Source organism: Solenopsis invicta, chromosome 2, assembly GCF_016802725.1.
Source record: "Solenopsis invicta isolate M01_SB chromosome 2, UNIL_Sinv_3.0, whole genome shotgun sequence".
Classification (NCBI taxonomy): Eukaryota; Metazoa; Arthropoda; class Insecta; order Hymenoptera; family Formicidae; genus Solenopsis; species Solenopsis invicta.
Genome location: NC_052665.1, coordinates 16,948,665 through 16,965,675, shown reverse-complemented (window position 1 = coordinate 16,965,675; position 17,011 = coordinate 16,948,665). Strand labels below are relative to the sequence as shown.

General features: G+C 27.1%; 3 protein-coding genes across 5 annotated transcripts; all 3 read right to left on the bottom strand.

Moving 5' to 3' along the window:
• Positions 1-3,902: 3,902 nt before the first annotated feature.
• LOC105206076 (odorant receptor 67a-like) lies at positions 3,903-6,757 on the bottom strand. Of its 2 annotated transcripts, none has more exons than XM_039445953.1 (7): positions 6,299-6,757; positions 5,210-6,149; positions 4,821-4,920; positions 4,601-4,708; positions 4,316-4,471; positions 4,136-4,214; positions 3,903-4,046 (listed from the first exon to the last, which is right to left on the bottom strand). In XM_039445953.1, the coding sequence occupies exons 2-6, from the start codon at positions 5,992-5,994 to the stop codon at positions 4,164-4,166; spliced, it is 1,200 nt and encodes a 399-aa protein (XP_039301887.1). In that variant the 5' UTR covers positions 5,995-6,149; positions 6,299-6,757; the 3' UTR covers positions 3,903-4,046; positions 4,136-4,163. The 2 variants fall into 2 exon arrangements, with proteins under 2 accessions (XP_039301887.1, XP_039301888.1); XM_039445954.1 differs by having other exon boundaries at positions 6,303-6,757.
• A 940-nt stretch (positions 6,758-7,697) lies between these two features.
• On the bottom strand, positions 7,698-11,300 carry LOC120356953 (odorant receptor 67c-like). The gene is made up of 7 exons (XM_039445957.1): positions 10,935-11,300; positions 9,915-10,809; positions 9,668-9,770; positions 9,482-9,589; positions 8,600-8,755; positions 8,386-8,447; positions 7,698-8,252 (listed from the first exon to the last, which is right to left on the bottom strand). Exons 2-6 carry the CDS (start codon positions 10,688-10,690, stop codon positions 8,397-8,399), a joined length of 1,194 nt encoding a protein of 397 aa, XP_039301891.1. The 5' UTR covers positions 10,691-10,809; positions 10,935-11,300; the 3' UTR covers positions 7,698-8,252; positions 8,386-8,396.
• An 872-nt stretch (positions 11,301-12,172) lies between these two features.
• LOC120356952 (odorant receptor 22c-like) lies at positions 12,173-16,676 on the bottom strand. 2 transcript variants are annotated; one of them, XM_039445956.1, is made up of 7 exons: positions 14,731-16,676; positions 14,357-14,634; positions 14,105-14,207; positions 13,841-13,948; positions 13,511-13,666; positions 12,445-12,507; positions 12,173-12,332 (listed from the first exon to the last, which is right to left on the bottom strand). In XM_039445956.1, exons 1-6 carry the CDS (start codon positions 15,136-15,138, stop codon positions 12,457-12,459), a joined length of 1,104 nt encoding a protein of 367 aa, XP_039301890.1. In that variant the 5' UTR covers positions 15,139-16,676; the 3' UTR covers positions 12,173-12,332; positions 12,445-12,456. The 2 variants fall into 2 exon arrangements, with proteins under 2 accessions (XP_039301890.1, XP_039301889.1); XM_039445955.1 differs by having other exon boundaries at positions 14,357-16,676.
• Positions 16,677-17,011: the final 335 nt, after the last annotated feature.

Genomic DNA, 17,011 nt, shown 5'->3' with positions numbered 1-17,011 from the left:
ATCTAAAAAATAAAATTTGTCCTGTTAAGCTTGTATTAAATTTTATATTTTATTTGTATTATTAAAAAGTTCACTGTTTGTAAAATCAGCAGTAACATATGTTTTTATTAAATTGTAATAACAAAAACGTAATTAATTGTGTTTAATTAAAAAAATTTTTTTTTGAAATATTTTTAGAGACAGCTTGATTGTTTATTTTTATTCCTGGTGCTAAATTACTCTATAACTCGGTTCTATACGGTTCTGTACATACTGGAACATTTTAATAGAACAGAAATAAACAAGCTCATAATTTGCGATGCTGTTCAGAATGACTTAAAAGTAAGTCGAAACGAGAAAAAGTAAGTATGGTCATATTGTTAAAATTTGTAATTATATATTGACTACTTATATATTAATTATATTTTAATATTTAATTAAATAATTACACATCAATTTCTACCCTGACTTAGGTCCTCTTTTTCTATTTTTTTCTGTTTTAATTTTTTTGTGAATCTTTATAAAATTTATCCTAAAAGTGAAAGAGTTTTTTGTATCGATAACATTAAAGTTACATTACCATATGTTAACAATGAAATATATACATTCATCATTTTTTAACTCATTCTTAATATCAAAAGAGCGATAGAATATGCCTGGTTTAAAACCTAAAAGAATATTTAAAAGTTATACAAAACTACATAAGTACATCTTTTATTCTTAAAATATCAATAAAATAAGCTATTAACTACATAAAACGTATGTATGTCTTATCGACATAAATAAAGGTAAAGACAAGTTGAATCTATCGAATAATGAAAGTTTAAGCTCTATGTTATTATTAGCCGTTGTCATCAATAAGAATGTATGTTTTATGAATAAATTGAATCGATTCCAATCTTCGTGAAATGCTTTATTTGATATTTCTGAACTCTAAATTCAGTACAAATATAACAATATATTTTATAACTTTAATTATAAAATATACTTTATTTAAAAATTTTGATCATAATTGTATACAATGTAGATTTTTCATTAAAGTAAAATATTTTTTTGCCAATTAAATACAATTAAAAAAAAAATCAGCTGTTTTATTTGTACATAAATATTGCAAGTTGAGTCAAGCAATTAAAAAGACGTAATAAAAATATTCTTTCTATAATTAAAAAACTATTAAACTTTTACTTTCGACATTAGAATATATGTATATGTATACAAGGATATTTCTTACTGCTTCTGTTAACGTCTGGAAACAAGCACATAATATGTAAAACTCCGTTATTGCACTGGATCCATACATAATCACCATACATCCTTCTAAGAAAGATGCTGATATCTGAGGTTTCATAAACATTGTTGCTATAACTGATAGTAATTTGAAGTAATTTTATAACATTTTTTATTTATATTTGAATAATTGTGCAAATGTTTTCAAAATAATTGTGATGACATAAATTATTAATTACATTAGTCACCGTAAGACCAAAGAAACAGAATCGAAAAACGTTGTTCATATATATAAAGAAAATATTTACAGAAAGCAATTTTTTAAACATTAATGTTGTGCTAAAACAAAATGTGTCTATATCCATAACATTATACATTTATACATAAAATTTAATCAATTACAATATTTTGATATATTATATTATAAAGTATCATGTTGCGTCATCGAGATTATTTGTTAAAAGAAAAACAAGAAAAAGTGAGAGAGTACATCAAACGCAACAATATTATATAACGTAGATAAACAGAATTCTGCATTATTACGTTGCACATGACAAATTAAAATTTTTTAAGCAATTTACAATCTTAGTTAATAATACTAAAAAAAAACTTACTGCATAACGTTGTTATGTTGCCGACATAAATTTTTATCTTCTTCTTTGTGGGAAAATCCGTCTTAAAATTATTTTTTGTGAACTGTTGTTACATTGTTCATTATTATTTCGAAATATTAATACAAGTTTTGAAGTAATGTATTAATACTGCGCCGTTATCATTGCTATCAAATGTGTGATATAAATATCCACGCTGACTTTTTTTAAAAAATGTATATATCGACCTTAATATACACATCTATCTTAGTAAAGATAGAGTAAACTACCTTCAGAAACTGTACATAGGAAAACTTATAGAGTTCGTAGTATGCGTAACTTACCTCTGTTTTACATTTCTATTTATGCATCTTTCGTCGCGCAGAATAAAATGTTTTTTATTGATCTTTCAAAGTTACTAATAAAACTCAAATAATTTGGTATCCTTTTGTATTATTTCAGTCTTTAGCCATATATTATTTGTACGTTATAGTAAAGTGGACACACATTTCTTTCACTGTAATAATCAAAACTTGTCCTATGATTGCTGCAGGAGGGCATCGTGGATGTACTACAATAATGTAGTAGTTATAGAGTAGCTAAAAAGTAGAAAGATGTTGTCTATACACGAATATAGAGGAATATATAAACAAATGTCGCGACAGTGCATGGTGATTTATAAAAGAGAAATAGATTTCAATATACGTTTATTGTGCGAATACAACTGTGAGCTTACTTCTTATGCGCTATGAAGCAATAATTATTTTATAGTGTATAGTCTTGGCCAAAAATGTGGTCATCCTCAAAGAGTCATGAAATCTAAAAGATGCACTGTGATGTTGCTTGATACGTGAAAATACTTCGATAATGCGCCAAAATATTTGCCCAATATTGATATATCAGTCTGCGCAACATTTAGTGATCCTATTTTCAAATATCGTTACCCGACTCTTAACGTAAGTTGTTATTTTTAATTTTTATTCAGTTTTTAATATTTTTGATTTTAATTTTAAATATTTAATTACTATTCAACGTCCTATCATTAATAAATTTTTAGAAATATCGAATGTTAATATTTTTTTTTGTTAATTAAAAGCCATTAATCAATACTATGAGATATGTATATATTTTGTATGTAATGTTGTAAATTCTACCTTTTATATCATGTTATATTATGAAGAATTCAAATTTTATATATCTACTTAACCTAGCAAAACACATTTTTTATATTAATATTTGCTTAGTACACTTAAAAGTTTTCTTGATTATTGTTTTAATTAAATCTGTTATAGAATGTAATATTATTTTTAATAAAATATAAATTACATACAGCAAAAAAAATACAAGTTAGTGCTAGTGTAACAAATTTGTATAAAATTTTATATCTTGTTTATATACATAATAAAAAATACACTGTATTTAAAATCTAAAATATTATTCAAAAATTTGTAACATATTTTAGAATATTTTAAAGAATAATAATAAAATATTAATTATATGAAACGATAGATAAACTAAAAAAATTGATGATTAAATTTAAGATTAAATTGATTTATGATTCTATATTTTTTGTTACAATTATTTTGTCTGGCCGACTAATTTATTAACGATTGCAGTAACGAAGCAGTCGCACGCAGACGATGCACTTGTTGCGCCGTTACCAACATTTGTATTATTTGTGAGTACCTAATTGATTTTACTAATGTACATCATCGAACTCACATTGACAGCCTAAAGCAAATACATCCAACAAAATACGAGAATGGAGATAAGTATTACACATGTTTTTTTTTTATAAAAATGTTATAATTCTATCATTCAGAGCTAGTTTTAAATAGTTACATAAATTATGTGTTATAATTAATTGCAAATTTTGGCTCTTGTTGATAAGAAAACTTTTATTTTTCTAAGGAAACAAAAAAATATATCTTATATAACTAATATTATTTATATTCCAATTTATTTAATAGTTTTAAAAATTTTAAATTTTGAATTCATCGTTTTTTGTTTACTTTTATGTTAAAATAAAATTACAAATTATAATAAAAGTAGAAGAGTTTTCCATATTTATAATGTAATAATTATTAACTTAAATGCCATATGTTATTTATATTGTTACAAATAATTAAAAGTTTTATTCAGCTTTCTATTAAATAAAATCTACATTTTTTTAAGTAGTTGCTTACCGTCTGTTAAAATTTTTATTCAACTAATAAGCTAATATATACTACACGCGTAATATTATTTTTACTAAAACAAAAATTATGTATTATAGAAAAACAGATATTTTACAAAATATTAATCCTTATATTTTATTTATATAAGAAGTATATACTTACTCTATACATAAAATTTTGTCAAAATCTTTTAATAAGTTTTTAATAGGAAAAGCGCGATTGTATACGATTGATTTAAAATCTAAAATATTATGTCGAAAATTTATAATATACATTTTAAAATATTTTTTATAATATTAATGGAATACTAAATATGACACAGGGAATACATATAAAACTTACTGCCATAAATGAAGACAGAGATAAACTGTATCTTTTAAATGCTGACAAATTAATTTCTAAATTATTAGCCATTATCATAGACAGAAATGTACGTGTTATGGACATTCCGTGTTGGTACCAGCCTTCGTGAAATGCAAAATCCGTTATTTCAACACTCTAAATTAGAAAAATTTTTTAAAATACGTACAATAACCAATATTTTTATTGACAAACATTTTATTCATTTAATTCTATTTTTTGTATCTAATGTGTATATGTGAAAATCTGTACTGCCAAAAAACCTACCGCATCTAATAGTTGTTGCGCACAAGAACATATTATATAGAGCTGCACTACTCCACCGGCTGCATACATAACATGCGAAAATGCTTCCCACAAGTTTACTGATGGTATCTAAAGTTTCTCGAAAAATAAATTGCATTGATATTAAATTAATTGATAATAACATTATGCACGTTAGATCTAGCAAATGGAATTATTGGAATTATTAAATATCATTACTCACTGCAATCATCATTAATGCAATGCAGCAGAATCGAAAAACGCTTATTATATATATTAAACTGATATTTAAAGATAATAGTTTTCTTAGCATTATCATTATGCTGAAACAGAAAACATTACATATGATATGTACGTTATATTAAAAGATTAAGTAAAAATAATTATATCATTGTGAATATTAATAAACAGTTATAATAATAAATTTAAATTGCATATTACAACAAAAGAATTTAGCTTGTAGAATTTAATAACAATATACTTTTAATTTGATATTATACTTTTTTTATTGCAAAATATTGAATACTATAAGCCAAGCTCGCATATTACAAACAACTTTAATTCAAATTCAAAGTCTTTAATGTTTTTGAGAATTTTTAAAAATAAACTTACTGAATGACTGTATTATGATGCCGACATAAAGTTTTTATCTTTTTTTCAATACAATAATCTCTATTAGACTCACATGTTTTTGTATTAGATTTGCTGTGATTATTCGGAAGCGATTTATCTTGAAATAACATCGATAGTTTTAATGCGATATATTTATATTGTGCCATTGTCAGCAACATGATATGTATTACGTAGCTATCCGCACTGACTTTCTTTATGAAAATGTACACGCAGCTCATCATCACGATGACACTTCCCATCACAAAGATACTGGTCGTGAATGGTTCTTTGCTGTAGACAACTGGCTGTCTGTAATCTACATAGTAAAAGGAATTTTTTTGAAAGACCAATATTAATGGTGTACCACTCCACAATATTATGGATATCATGCCGGCCAACCAGTAAAACTTAAGAGGAATCTCCATAGATTTTATGGCCGTTGTCACTATATTCGTCATCATTTCGTCCTCCGTGCACAGAATAACATTTAATTTCTGAATTATTTGTTGCATTAGTCCTCTGCTCGTGTGAATTCGTACGATTATAGAAACCACTTCCATGGTAACGACAAAAGTGATTAGACCGTCGTTCAGAGCCTTCTCTCTCGGCACAAAAATACACCCTGGCACTAATACGCATATTTGGACTACTTCGAGTAACCATACTAGAATGCTGTATATTTTCCAAAATATCGGAAAAGAGGAATTGTCGGCGGTCATTGGTAACAAGTTACCTGATATCATGTTCAGCTGGACATTTAGAGGATTTATGTTTTGGAAATCCATGTTTTTGATGTTGCTATTTCGTAGCAAGTTGTTCGAAAATAGAAAGTTTTATTTATTTATTCACGATTTAATTTACACTGCGGATTCAGCTTTAAACATCATCGTCTAACAAACTTTTAAAACTTCATGTGAAATGTATGACTTTAGCAAGTTGTCTGTGCAATTAAATAAGTAATATAATATTAGTAACAAAACAATATTGATATACTTAACTTAATAAAGTTTTGTTTCAAGCAAATATTTCTTTATAACTATCGTCTATTAGCTAGTATTAGTAATCAAGTGTTATTGAAAGAAGACATACACACTTCGTACACTTCACCACCAAAGCAAGGGATGAGAGAATGTGCCTTTATATTTCCATTTACTTTTGTTCATTCACTCTTCCTTCTGTGTCTAGAAGACATATGACAGTTGGATTAAAAGCTGTACACAAGAATTTAAGCAATTTATTATTCCTCTTGAATTTCTCTTTCTCTTAATCTTCTATAAATATATTATGATGTCATGCGACGATAAGCAACGGTCTTCCATCGCAAGAATGTCCAGGAATATTCTAAACTAATCATTATCTACAATTTTGCGAACTACTATAATGATTCAGAAAGTCTTCTTTCATTACTACCGTAAATAGTAGTACAAGAAGAATACAGAACAGTTTACACATAAATGGATTTTTTAACGCAGTTTACTTATTTCATTTAAACATAGAGCTGGAAGCAACCGTGAAATTCCTTGTAATTAGCACTAGGCCGTAGTAGTCATTATCTTATTGCTTGTCATTGACTGCTGCACTGCGAAAAGCAGGAAAGTCGCAGTATCGGATCTTACTCGTATATTATCATGTAGCAAAAAATAATACATTTGATAAATTGATTTGAAGTGCTGGAAATGATAATTTTATTTTATAAACTACTTTGCAAAACAATTTTACATATTCATGGACGAGTAGTAAATTTAATTTTCTTTTAAGTAAGCATACAATATCTTGCTGTACTAAACTACAAATTGGTAAATATGCTAAAATAATAACATTTAATTAATTTAAATATATCATTCAAAATATTTTTTTTAGCTTGGCGGTACAGTTTACATAAAAATTTTTTAGTTTTAAATTTATAATAAAATAAAAATTAAAAAAAATTGTTGCGATATCAAGAAATAAAGACGTTGAATGTATAGGATTATAATCTTTATTGCATTTATCAGGGATAAATACGACCAGTGGCTTCCTTATAACTACCCGCGTTCTACCGAGTGATGATTATCTTATAGCACTTTCTGAATTGCGTGCGTGACTTTATTACCGCAGGACTGCGAGTTGTCTGTTGAGTTCATTGCAAAGAGTCGTTGCATTGTAGTGCTTAATACTATTTAAACGCATATTTTACCTGGAGAAGACTGAAATAATTTCTTAAGTGAAATCGTATACGGAACGTGTTAATAATATTAGCGAAATTAACTGTAGAAGGTTTGTGTTTCATAATATTAAATTTACTATTATTAAAATAAATACTGCTTTTTTAGCAGTATATTGTGTTGCCTTTTAACAATGAGCTTATTGACTACAAAAATATAACATTATAAAACTGTTAATGTAACTTAAGAAAATGTAAACAGTGATAAATACATAAAGTATTTTGTTATTACTTGAAATTTTTATTTCTTTCTAATAATAATGTAAAAAAAGAGGCTAACGCGGCTTAAGTGTGCTAATATATAAAATCATATTTTATTAAGGAGATTCTAGTCATTAATTCAATGTTAACAAATGTTTCGTTCCAAGTTTGGGCCATCTTCAGCGATAGACAAAAATATATTTCGCAAAGATAGCTTACTTTCTCTGCATCACATGGAGACAACAGCATATGTGTCCGTCACAATCAAATAAGCAAGCTAAGTAATTAGTAGACAAAGATGTTCATGTAAAGTAGAGAAAGGATGTTCCACATTAGTATGCACATAAGGATTAAATAATACTTAATGAATAAAGTACCGTGTACCGTAATTGAGAAAGAGCGGTAAAAACTGTAGTCAGAAAGAATATTTAAAAAATAATTCGTAGTTACATTTGTTGGAAAATGTTAGAATTAAAAATATTTCTCAATCTAACGTGATCACAATCAATAGTGTAAGTCTTTTTTATATTCTATAACTAAATATCACATACTATACCTGAGTACACATATAAGTTATACAAATAATATTTAGATTATTATTTAACTAATAACTTTAATTAAATCCTGTTGTTTTTGAAACTGAAACAAGAAATATAAATTTATAACATGTAGTTACCAACATAAATAAATCGTTTTCAATATGTAAAAGTTTATAAAGTTTCATTAAAAATTGAGAAAACACAAAAATGTTTATGACAAATAGGAACTGTACCACGTAAGTTTTTACTTCATTCTCAAAAATATAAGAGCGAACGAGTAGGACTGATTCAAAATCTATAAGAAAGAAGAAAATATTTAGAAAAAGATAGGTGCTAATAATATTAATATATATATTACACATATTAATTTTTGTCTAAATAACTTTAAAAAAAAGAAAAAATAATTTACAAAATCTATATCATCATAAGTAGTAAATTAAGTCTTACCGTCATGAATGAAGGTAAAGATAGATCATATTTATTAGAAATTGAAAGTTTACATTCTAACTTATTAGTTATTATCATCATCCTGAACAAATGTTTTAATGATGGTCCAAACTGATACCACTTCTCATGGAATGCTTTATCAGTTACTTCTGTGCTCTAAATTTTATACAAAATAATACATAAAATACTGACTTTATATAACTTTATACAATCTATAATCTACAATCTTCGTGTCAGATTTCAAAATGAAATTCTGTTTATTTTATGTGTGTGTGTGTGTATATATATATATATATATATATATATATATATATATATGTATATGTATTATCCATACGGGGTGTCCCATAAAGACCATAACAACGTTTAAGATTAGATTCCTGAGAATTATTTTGAGACAAAAATTCTAATATTAAATTAACAAGGCTGCAAAAGTTTTTAAAGGTTTTAAAATTGGTAAATCATATTATCCAAAATGCGCGTGTTCTATAAAAAAAATATAAGTTGTACATTCTAATTATTTATGTTCTAAACTTCGTGTTATGGAACATCTTATTTTATGGAACATACAGAATTATATTTTAAATTTTGATATAAATTATAGATCTAAAACAAACTTGCGATTATTTTCTTATTCTGATTCATATTTATTTTCCAAATTGTAATTCTTTTAGAATTCTTCTAAATAATAAATACAGGATCAAATTTAAAGAGTAACTTTTTTTATATAATAATTAATTTTAAGAACTAGATGTTTGCAGCAATTTTATAGAAAATCAAACATACAATAATTAGAAATTACTTTTTCAAGGTTATTACAAAATAGTTAAAACATATTAGAAGATAGAAAGAATCGTGAAAATATATTTCAATAAAGCTTACCGCATCTAATAATTGATTAACGCACGAACACAAAATATAAAGTTCTACTAGATTGCCGGTTATATACATGACGACCATATTTCCTTCTAAAAAGTCCTTCGATAATATCTAGATTTAGCATACAGTTACATATTATTATAAACATCTATCTTTTATCATGTATTACTATTATTAAATATTACTTACTGCACTTATCAGCATGACATCGAGAAAGCAAAAAATAAAAACATTTGTCAAATATATTAGACTCATATTCAAAGACAGTAATTCCTTTAGCATTAATGTTATTCTGAAAAAAAGAACAATGCGACATTAAATAAACAAGCATTAGGCATGGGAAAATAATTTTCAAAAACGAGTAATAAATTTAAAAAATAGAAAATGGGTAAAATAACTAATCGCAAAAAAAGACAAACGTTCGCCAACTACTTACTGAACCAAAATACAATGATGTCGACATAGCACTTTCATCTTCTGAATCGTTAATGAATTTACAGTAAAATATTCCTTTTCAAATTCATCGTGACTCTGTAAAGTATTTTCTCGAAATATCGTCGAGAGCTTCACCGCAATATAGCGGTATTGCGCTGTTACTAGTAATACGATGTGTATCATATATACATCCAAGGCAACCTTTCTTATAAATATAAACACGCTAGCAATTAATATAATAGAATTTCCCAGTAGAAAGATTTCCATCGTGAATGGTTGCTCCGAAAGAACTATTGATATCCTATAATCTTCATAGAAAAAATATTTCTTTTTGAAAATCAACGCGATAGATATGCTGCACCACACTGTCATGGATCCAACCCCGGCCATGCAATAAAATTTGAACGGAATGTCTGCCGGCTTTAAGGTCGAGCTCACGATGCTCTTCATCGTCTTGTCTTCAGTGCGCAGAATTTGATTTAATTTTTGAATCAGTTGAGTCAAAAGATCTCTGTACACGTGCATTTGTCTTAATAAGAAAAATACTTCTATGGTAATCACTAGTCCTACCGTTGCATCACGCAGAGTCTTCTCCTTTGGCACGTACAAAATTCCGGGAATTATTGCGCTGGTTTGAATCGCCTCTATCAGCAATATGACAGCGCTATATATTCTCCATCCTATAGGAAACGGAGAATCGTCGCTGGTCATCGGTAACAAGTTGCCTGAAAACTTGTTCAATTTGGCGTTCAGGGGATTTACGTTTTGAAAGTCCATGTTCTGAGAAATGTACTTTTGGGACAACTAGAAAATGTTGTATGAAGCTTGCAAAGATCGGTTTTAATATTTCTTCTTGTTTTTGCTCACAAAAGACGTTTTTCAAAATCGATTTTTTTCTAAATTAAAAAATAATTTAATTAATTATATGTGTTATTAGCATTGATCTTTTCAGTCTTGAGTACAAGTAGCCACTTCTAGTATACACGTTTAATACTAAATGTATCTATGTATTTATATTTACCTCCGTTTGACATTTTCATTTTCGCGCACATTCTATTCTTTCCTTCAAAAGAATATACGAGACTTTCTATTGCTATTTGAAAGTTGGTCGCAATCGAGCAATATTCTTGGTTATCCTATTCCCCTCGAATTTCTATTTCTTTGTAGTTCACATTATAATATGCATTGTCATTGGGGGAACATTGTTTATCTTTCACTGCAGTATAAACGTTTATTCTATGGTGACAGTATAGAAACATGACAAATTAACTATCATTAACAGAAAGCTTTTATAGTCTAAAGAAATAGATAAGTTTATGATCGACTCGACAATGTTTGACAAATTTGAGATATGCCCTGATATCTTTATTTTGTTTGTGTAGGAGACGGACGTAAGTTACATTATAATTATCTTGGGACGACGGAGCGCGGAGCGATTATCTTATGGCACTTTATTCCGGAGGCACTCATCGCAAAGGAAGAAGCAGATGAAGCCACCAGTATTGACGTTGTTTGGCACGCATTTCTTCAGGGCAATAACTGAGAATTGATCTGCGATATGTTACACAGATATCGAACGTGCCAATATTCATTTTATAAAAATGTTTGGCGAAACACACAAACAAAACAATAACTAATGTAAGTTTTTCCTATAGCTAACATATATTAAAAAAAAATTAATTATAGAAAGCTTTAATAAATTATTTATTTTGATTTTCTTTTAGCCAAAGTATGCTAATAAAAATTTTTATTTTTTGTTAGTGCTGTTTAAATAAGATGTATGTATTGTGTAATTAAGATATTTAAATCAAAGTCACTTGATTTATTTTATTAACTAAAAACTCTATATAGGAATATTGATATACATATAATAAATAAAGTAAATATTTTTACTTCAATCATTCGCAAAAATAAAACATATCTTTCACGTAGATGCAGAATGTTTATAAATAAACAAAATAATTTTTGAAAGTTGACATTAGACTTTATTTTATGTTTATATATATATATATATAAACATATAATAAAAAAACTAAATATTATCTTCTAAATCAATTTTAAATCACAAAAATAAAACCTCTTAGAGTTTCTTTTACTTAGGGTTTACTGTTAAACATTATCTTTTGGTCTTTAATTAATGTTTTAACTTTGAAAATCTCTAGACATTTCGGTGTAATTTTAGTGTTTTAAAAGTTAGCAGTAATAAAAATTATTATTTTCCGATGTAAGCCCCACTTAATAAATAAATAAATAAGCATAGTTATGTAAGTGGATTTTATTTGACAAAATAAATTAAAAAATAGGTCTTGTTTAATGTTAGATTTTATTTGGTTCAGAAACCTTAATACTTATGTGTCCTATTATTTATTAATAATATTAAATTCTAATTTTTTTGTAATGCTTCTTGCGTTCTTCTGTCCTAAAACAAGTAATATAAATTTCAACAATATTGATTATTCACATAATTATTAAATTTTATTACTAGGTAAAAACGTATCAAAGACATAGATGTAAAGTTTAAGAATAAATACCATTGTCAATTTTTACTTCACTTTTAAAAGCAAAAGAGCAACCGAATACGATTGATTTAAAATCTAAAACAACATTTCACAATTAAGAAGAAGAAATGAGAAAAAAGTACTTGAGTATTAGTATTGAGTATTACATAATTGCATGAAATTTGTGTGTAATATTTACGGAAAAAAAATTTTTATATATAATTATATAGCATTAAATATAATTGTATATAATTATATATAAAAATCGTGCATAATTATATATAATTATATATTTTTTAATATGTATATAGTATAATTCTAATTTAATATATATTGACATAGTATAATTCTATATAAAATTCTATATAATTATAAGGTACTTGAGTCGAATAAGGCCCAATACTACTTATTGTTACTTTTAAATTTACTATTTAAAAACGCTCTTTATGAAATATATGCTTAAAATTTCCGACGGGCATAAAGGGTGGTGAACAATGCCAACTTTAAAGACCGGTTTTTTCCTAGCAATTTTTTTTTCTTTTACGCGCTTTTTTCCATCTTTTTAATTTTATACGCTTATCAGCGTCTGATACATCTAAAAATAATAAGTCTGCTTAATAGCGTGAATATATACCTAGTTTATACCAAACATTGATATAAATACCAAGTATTATATCCACCATTTAATTTTGCAACAAAATACGTATTTTAATATTAAATTTTTTATATTAAACTTTCTATTCACATAAATGAAAATCTATTATAATTATTTGAGATTCTTCTATCTAACTATTACGGAATTTAATTTTAATAAAAAGCCTAAAACAAATATTAAAGCACATTTAAAATTTAAACCTTCTGCTGGTATCTTACCAATAAATAAATATAACACCACAAGAAAATGTAGTAAAAAATAAATAAATATAACACCATAAGAAAATATAACATCACAAGAAATTACACCAATTTTCAATGATAAAACGTAAAAATTTTTGCGCCTTTCGGCTCAAAGGTACCTTATATAAAAAAATTTTCCGGGTTATTATTATAAAGTGCATATACAGACAATAATGTTGAATAGCAATGTTAATAATCTTACCGCTAAAAATGAAGGAAGAGAAAGACTAAAGTTTTCAGAAACCGAAAGTTTAATCTTTAAATTATTAGCCATTATAATCATCCTGAACATATGTTTCACCGAGGGTTTAAATTCATACCATTGTTCGTGAAATGCTATATCTGTCACTTCTTTACTCTTGAATTTGATAAAGAATAATCAATAAAAAATCGAAAATATTAATTATTGGCAACTTGCATAATGTTCACATGCTTACATGTAACATTTTTATGTTCTAATTAAAATTTTTTTTATATGTTAGAGTAAATAAAAGGAAGAAACGATAAAAAATCATATTGCAATAAAATTTACCGCATCTAATAACTGATGAACGCAGAAACACACAATATACAGTTGTACTAAGGCGCCACATACATATATAATGAGCAAAGCTACTTCGTAGATAGCCCCTGATCGTATCTAAATTTTATATATATTACTACATATATAAATTTTATATATGTAATATATTATAATTAAGAAAAATACATGATTATTCAATAATATTACATCATGATTTTCAATTGTAAAAAAAAAATTTCTAATAATTAGTGTTATGTACCCGTTTTTACTTACTGCATTTATAAAGAGTAGATCGATGAAACAGAAACGAAAGATATTATTCAAGTAAATAAAACTCATATTCAAAAACAGGAATTTCTTTAACATTAAAGTTGTGCTAAAAAAAAAAACAATATTTGTCTGTTAGATATTAAGTAATCAATTACTGAAACTAAAAAAAGATTAATTTTAATTACATAATAATAATTAAAAAATTTAGCAAATAAGTAATCATAAAATTGATTATAAAAGTGAATAATTATTTACAAAATTACGGAGCTGTAATGTTGACATAACGCTTTCATCTTTTTCTCCACTAATAAATCTGCAGGCCTATCATTCTTTTGACATTCATGGTCCTCATTTTGTGAAGAATCATTACGAAGTATTGTTGCGAGTTTCACTGCGACGTAGCGATACTGTGTTGTCAGTAGTAATACGAGATTTATCATATAAACATCCATGGCAACCTTTTTTAAAAATATGAAAGCGCAAGAGATGGTTTCGAAAAGGTTGCCCAACACAAAAACTTTCGTCGAGAATGGCTGTTTCGAAAAAGCTGCTGTCATTACAAAATCTTCGTAGAAAAAATACTTTTTTTTGAAAATCAGCATAAACGGTAAACAGCAATATATTATTACAGATCCGGTTCCACCTATGTAGTAAAACTCGAGAGGAATCTCTAATGGTTTCAGGGTCGAATGCACGATGTTCTTCATACTTTCGTCTTCGGTGCGCAGAAGGCTATTCAACTTTTGGATTAATTGCCTTCCTAGATTTCTATTTGCGTACATACGCGTCAACAAAATTAATACTTCAACGCTCACTAGGATGCCCATCGTTCCAGCATCCTGTAAAGCTTCGCGATTCGCCACTGATACAAATCCGTAGATCGTTGCGCAGATTTGAATCAATTGAATTAGCCATATAACAATATTGTATATTCTCCACGGTACAGCAAATGACAAATCTTCGTCAGTTATTGGTAATAAATTGCCTGAGATCATATTTAATCGAACATTTAGGGGATTTACATTTTGGACGTCCATCTTGTTGATGTCGTTTGTCCAGAATAAATAGAAATTATTTTGACAAACGTGATTATCAGAATCGATTGCTCCAGTTTACAGCAACTCTCGTTTTATGTTCTGTCTTCTACGAATGCTTCTTCCTTTACGGAAATGCTTTCTTTATGATTATTCTATATTCATGTTTCAAAATTGCCGACCCGCGCTTGACTTTTCAACAATTTACTATTCTCTTTGATACTTTATTTCTTCCGGCTTCAATATGTTGTATGTAGTCGTACGGCAAGCAGCGACAGTCTGTATTCATCTCATTGTAATTACATATTTCAACGTATACCATTGTACAAGTATACCATATAAATGAATGTCGTACTCTGAACGACGATAAATTCAACGAAGAACTGTATTTTTCGAAACCTTTATCGTACAGCGAATATGATCACTAAATTCCTTGTAATAGTCCCTGTGCTATGGAGCGATAATTATCTTATGGCACTGTGCCCGTCGCAGAACCATGAGGGAGCCATAGTGCCTAATGCTATCTAACGAGTATCTCAATCGACAGTATGTCCTGCGGCTTTGTTTAGGGTAAAGTAAATGCAAAACGAGTTGACATATATTGCGACAAAGCAGTGATTGAATGCATGATCATTGATTATGCTGACGGTAAAGTTTCTGTTTTTCGAATAATACTTTTTTTGTTATATTCGTTACATTCGACATTTGTAATGTTTAATTAAAATTAAATTATGCGTACAGAGTACCGCGGTGCATTGTCATTCGCCTTATTTATTTACAAGCTTTATTTTCATATCATTGAGATCGAGAATTCTTTACTTCTCTTTTCATTTTTATTTAAAATTTCTATAATTTATCTTGAATACATAATGACAATAAATGTCGCAAATTCGAACAAATTAAAGTGAGGACGGTAAAGAAAAATAGATATATCTCTTAATAAAATTTACTTAATTATTAATAAAATAAAAATAAATATGGAACATAAAATTGTATATACTACTAAACTATCTAAGGCAACTTTTCTTATGAATAAAGCTTCTGAACGGTTATTTTGAGAAAGTTGCTGGTACTTTAAAATTCTCGTAGGAAAAATGGAATTATTTTTCAAGACCTTCTTGAAAATTAATACTAGCACCACACTTTTAGAGATTCAATTTGAGTTATCCAATAAGACTTGAGTGAAATCTATTGATCTCAAGATCAAATGCGCGATGTTTTTTATCGTCCTTACCAGGATGCCATTCAGCTTCTGGATTAATTAACTTTCTAAATATTTATTAAAGTGCACATAATGAGAAAAAAATGAATACTACAATATCTACCGCGAGGCCTACTATTTTACTATTTTCTAGTTTCGTTTCTCGATATCAAAATGTTTGATATTGAAGATTGATATCGATTTCGAAGATTATAATTTTTCGGCAGCAATTCGCGACATTTGCATATTTTTGTAAAAGTAATAAAATATGTACATCATAATTGCATAGTTTATATATAAAAAAATGGAATTAGCAAAAACATTAAGTATACTGAAACTTTTAAGCAGTAGTGTATGTTCTATGGTTATTGCATAAGTGATATCAAATTAATTATTATCGACAACGTATCGTAAATCTATATATAAGTATTGATTAAAAAATTGTATAAAAAATATTTGGTATTTTCTTTCAAGAAAACAGAGGAGTATATATAAATAATTATTGCAATAATATATAACCTTTAGGTAGAGAGAGATTTTCATTCTATTTATCACAAAAATATGGCTATAAGCTCCTAAGTTTCCATTCCCAAGTTTTCAGTCCAAAGTTTCCACTTGCGGTATAAAGTAACAATTATCTTATAGCTACTTTTCCATTTATTTCAGAACAGCGAA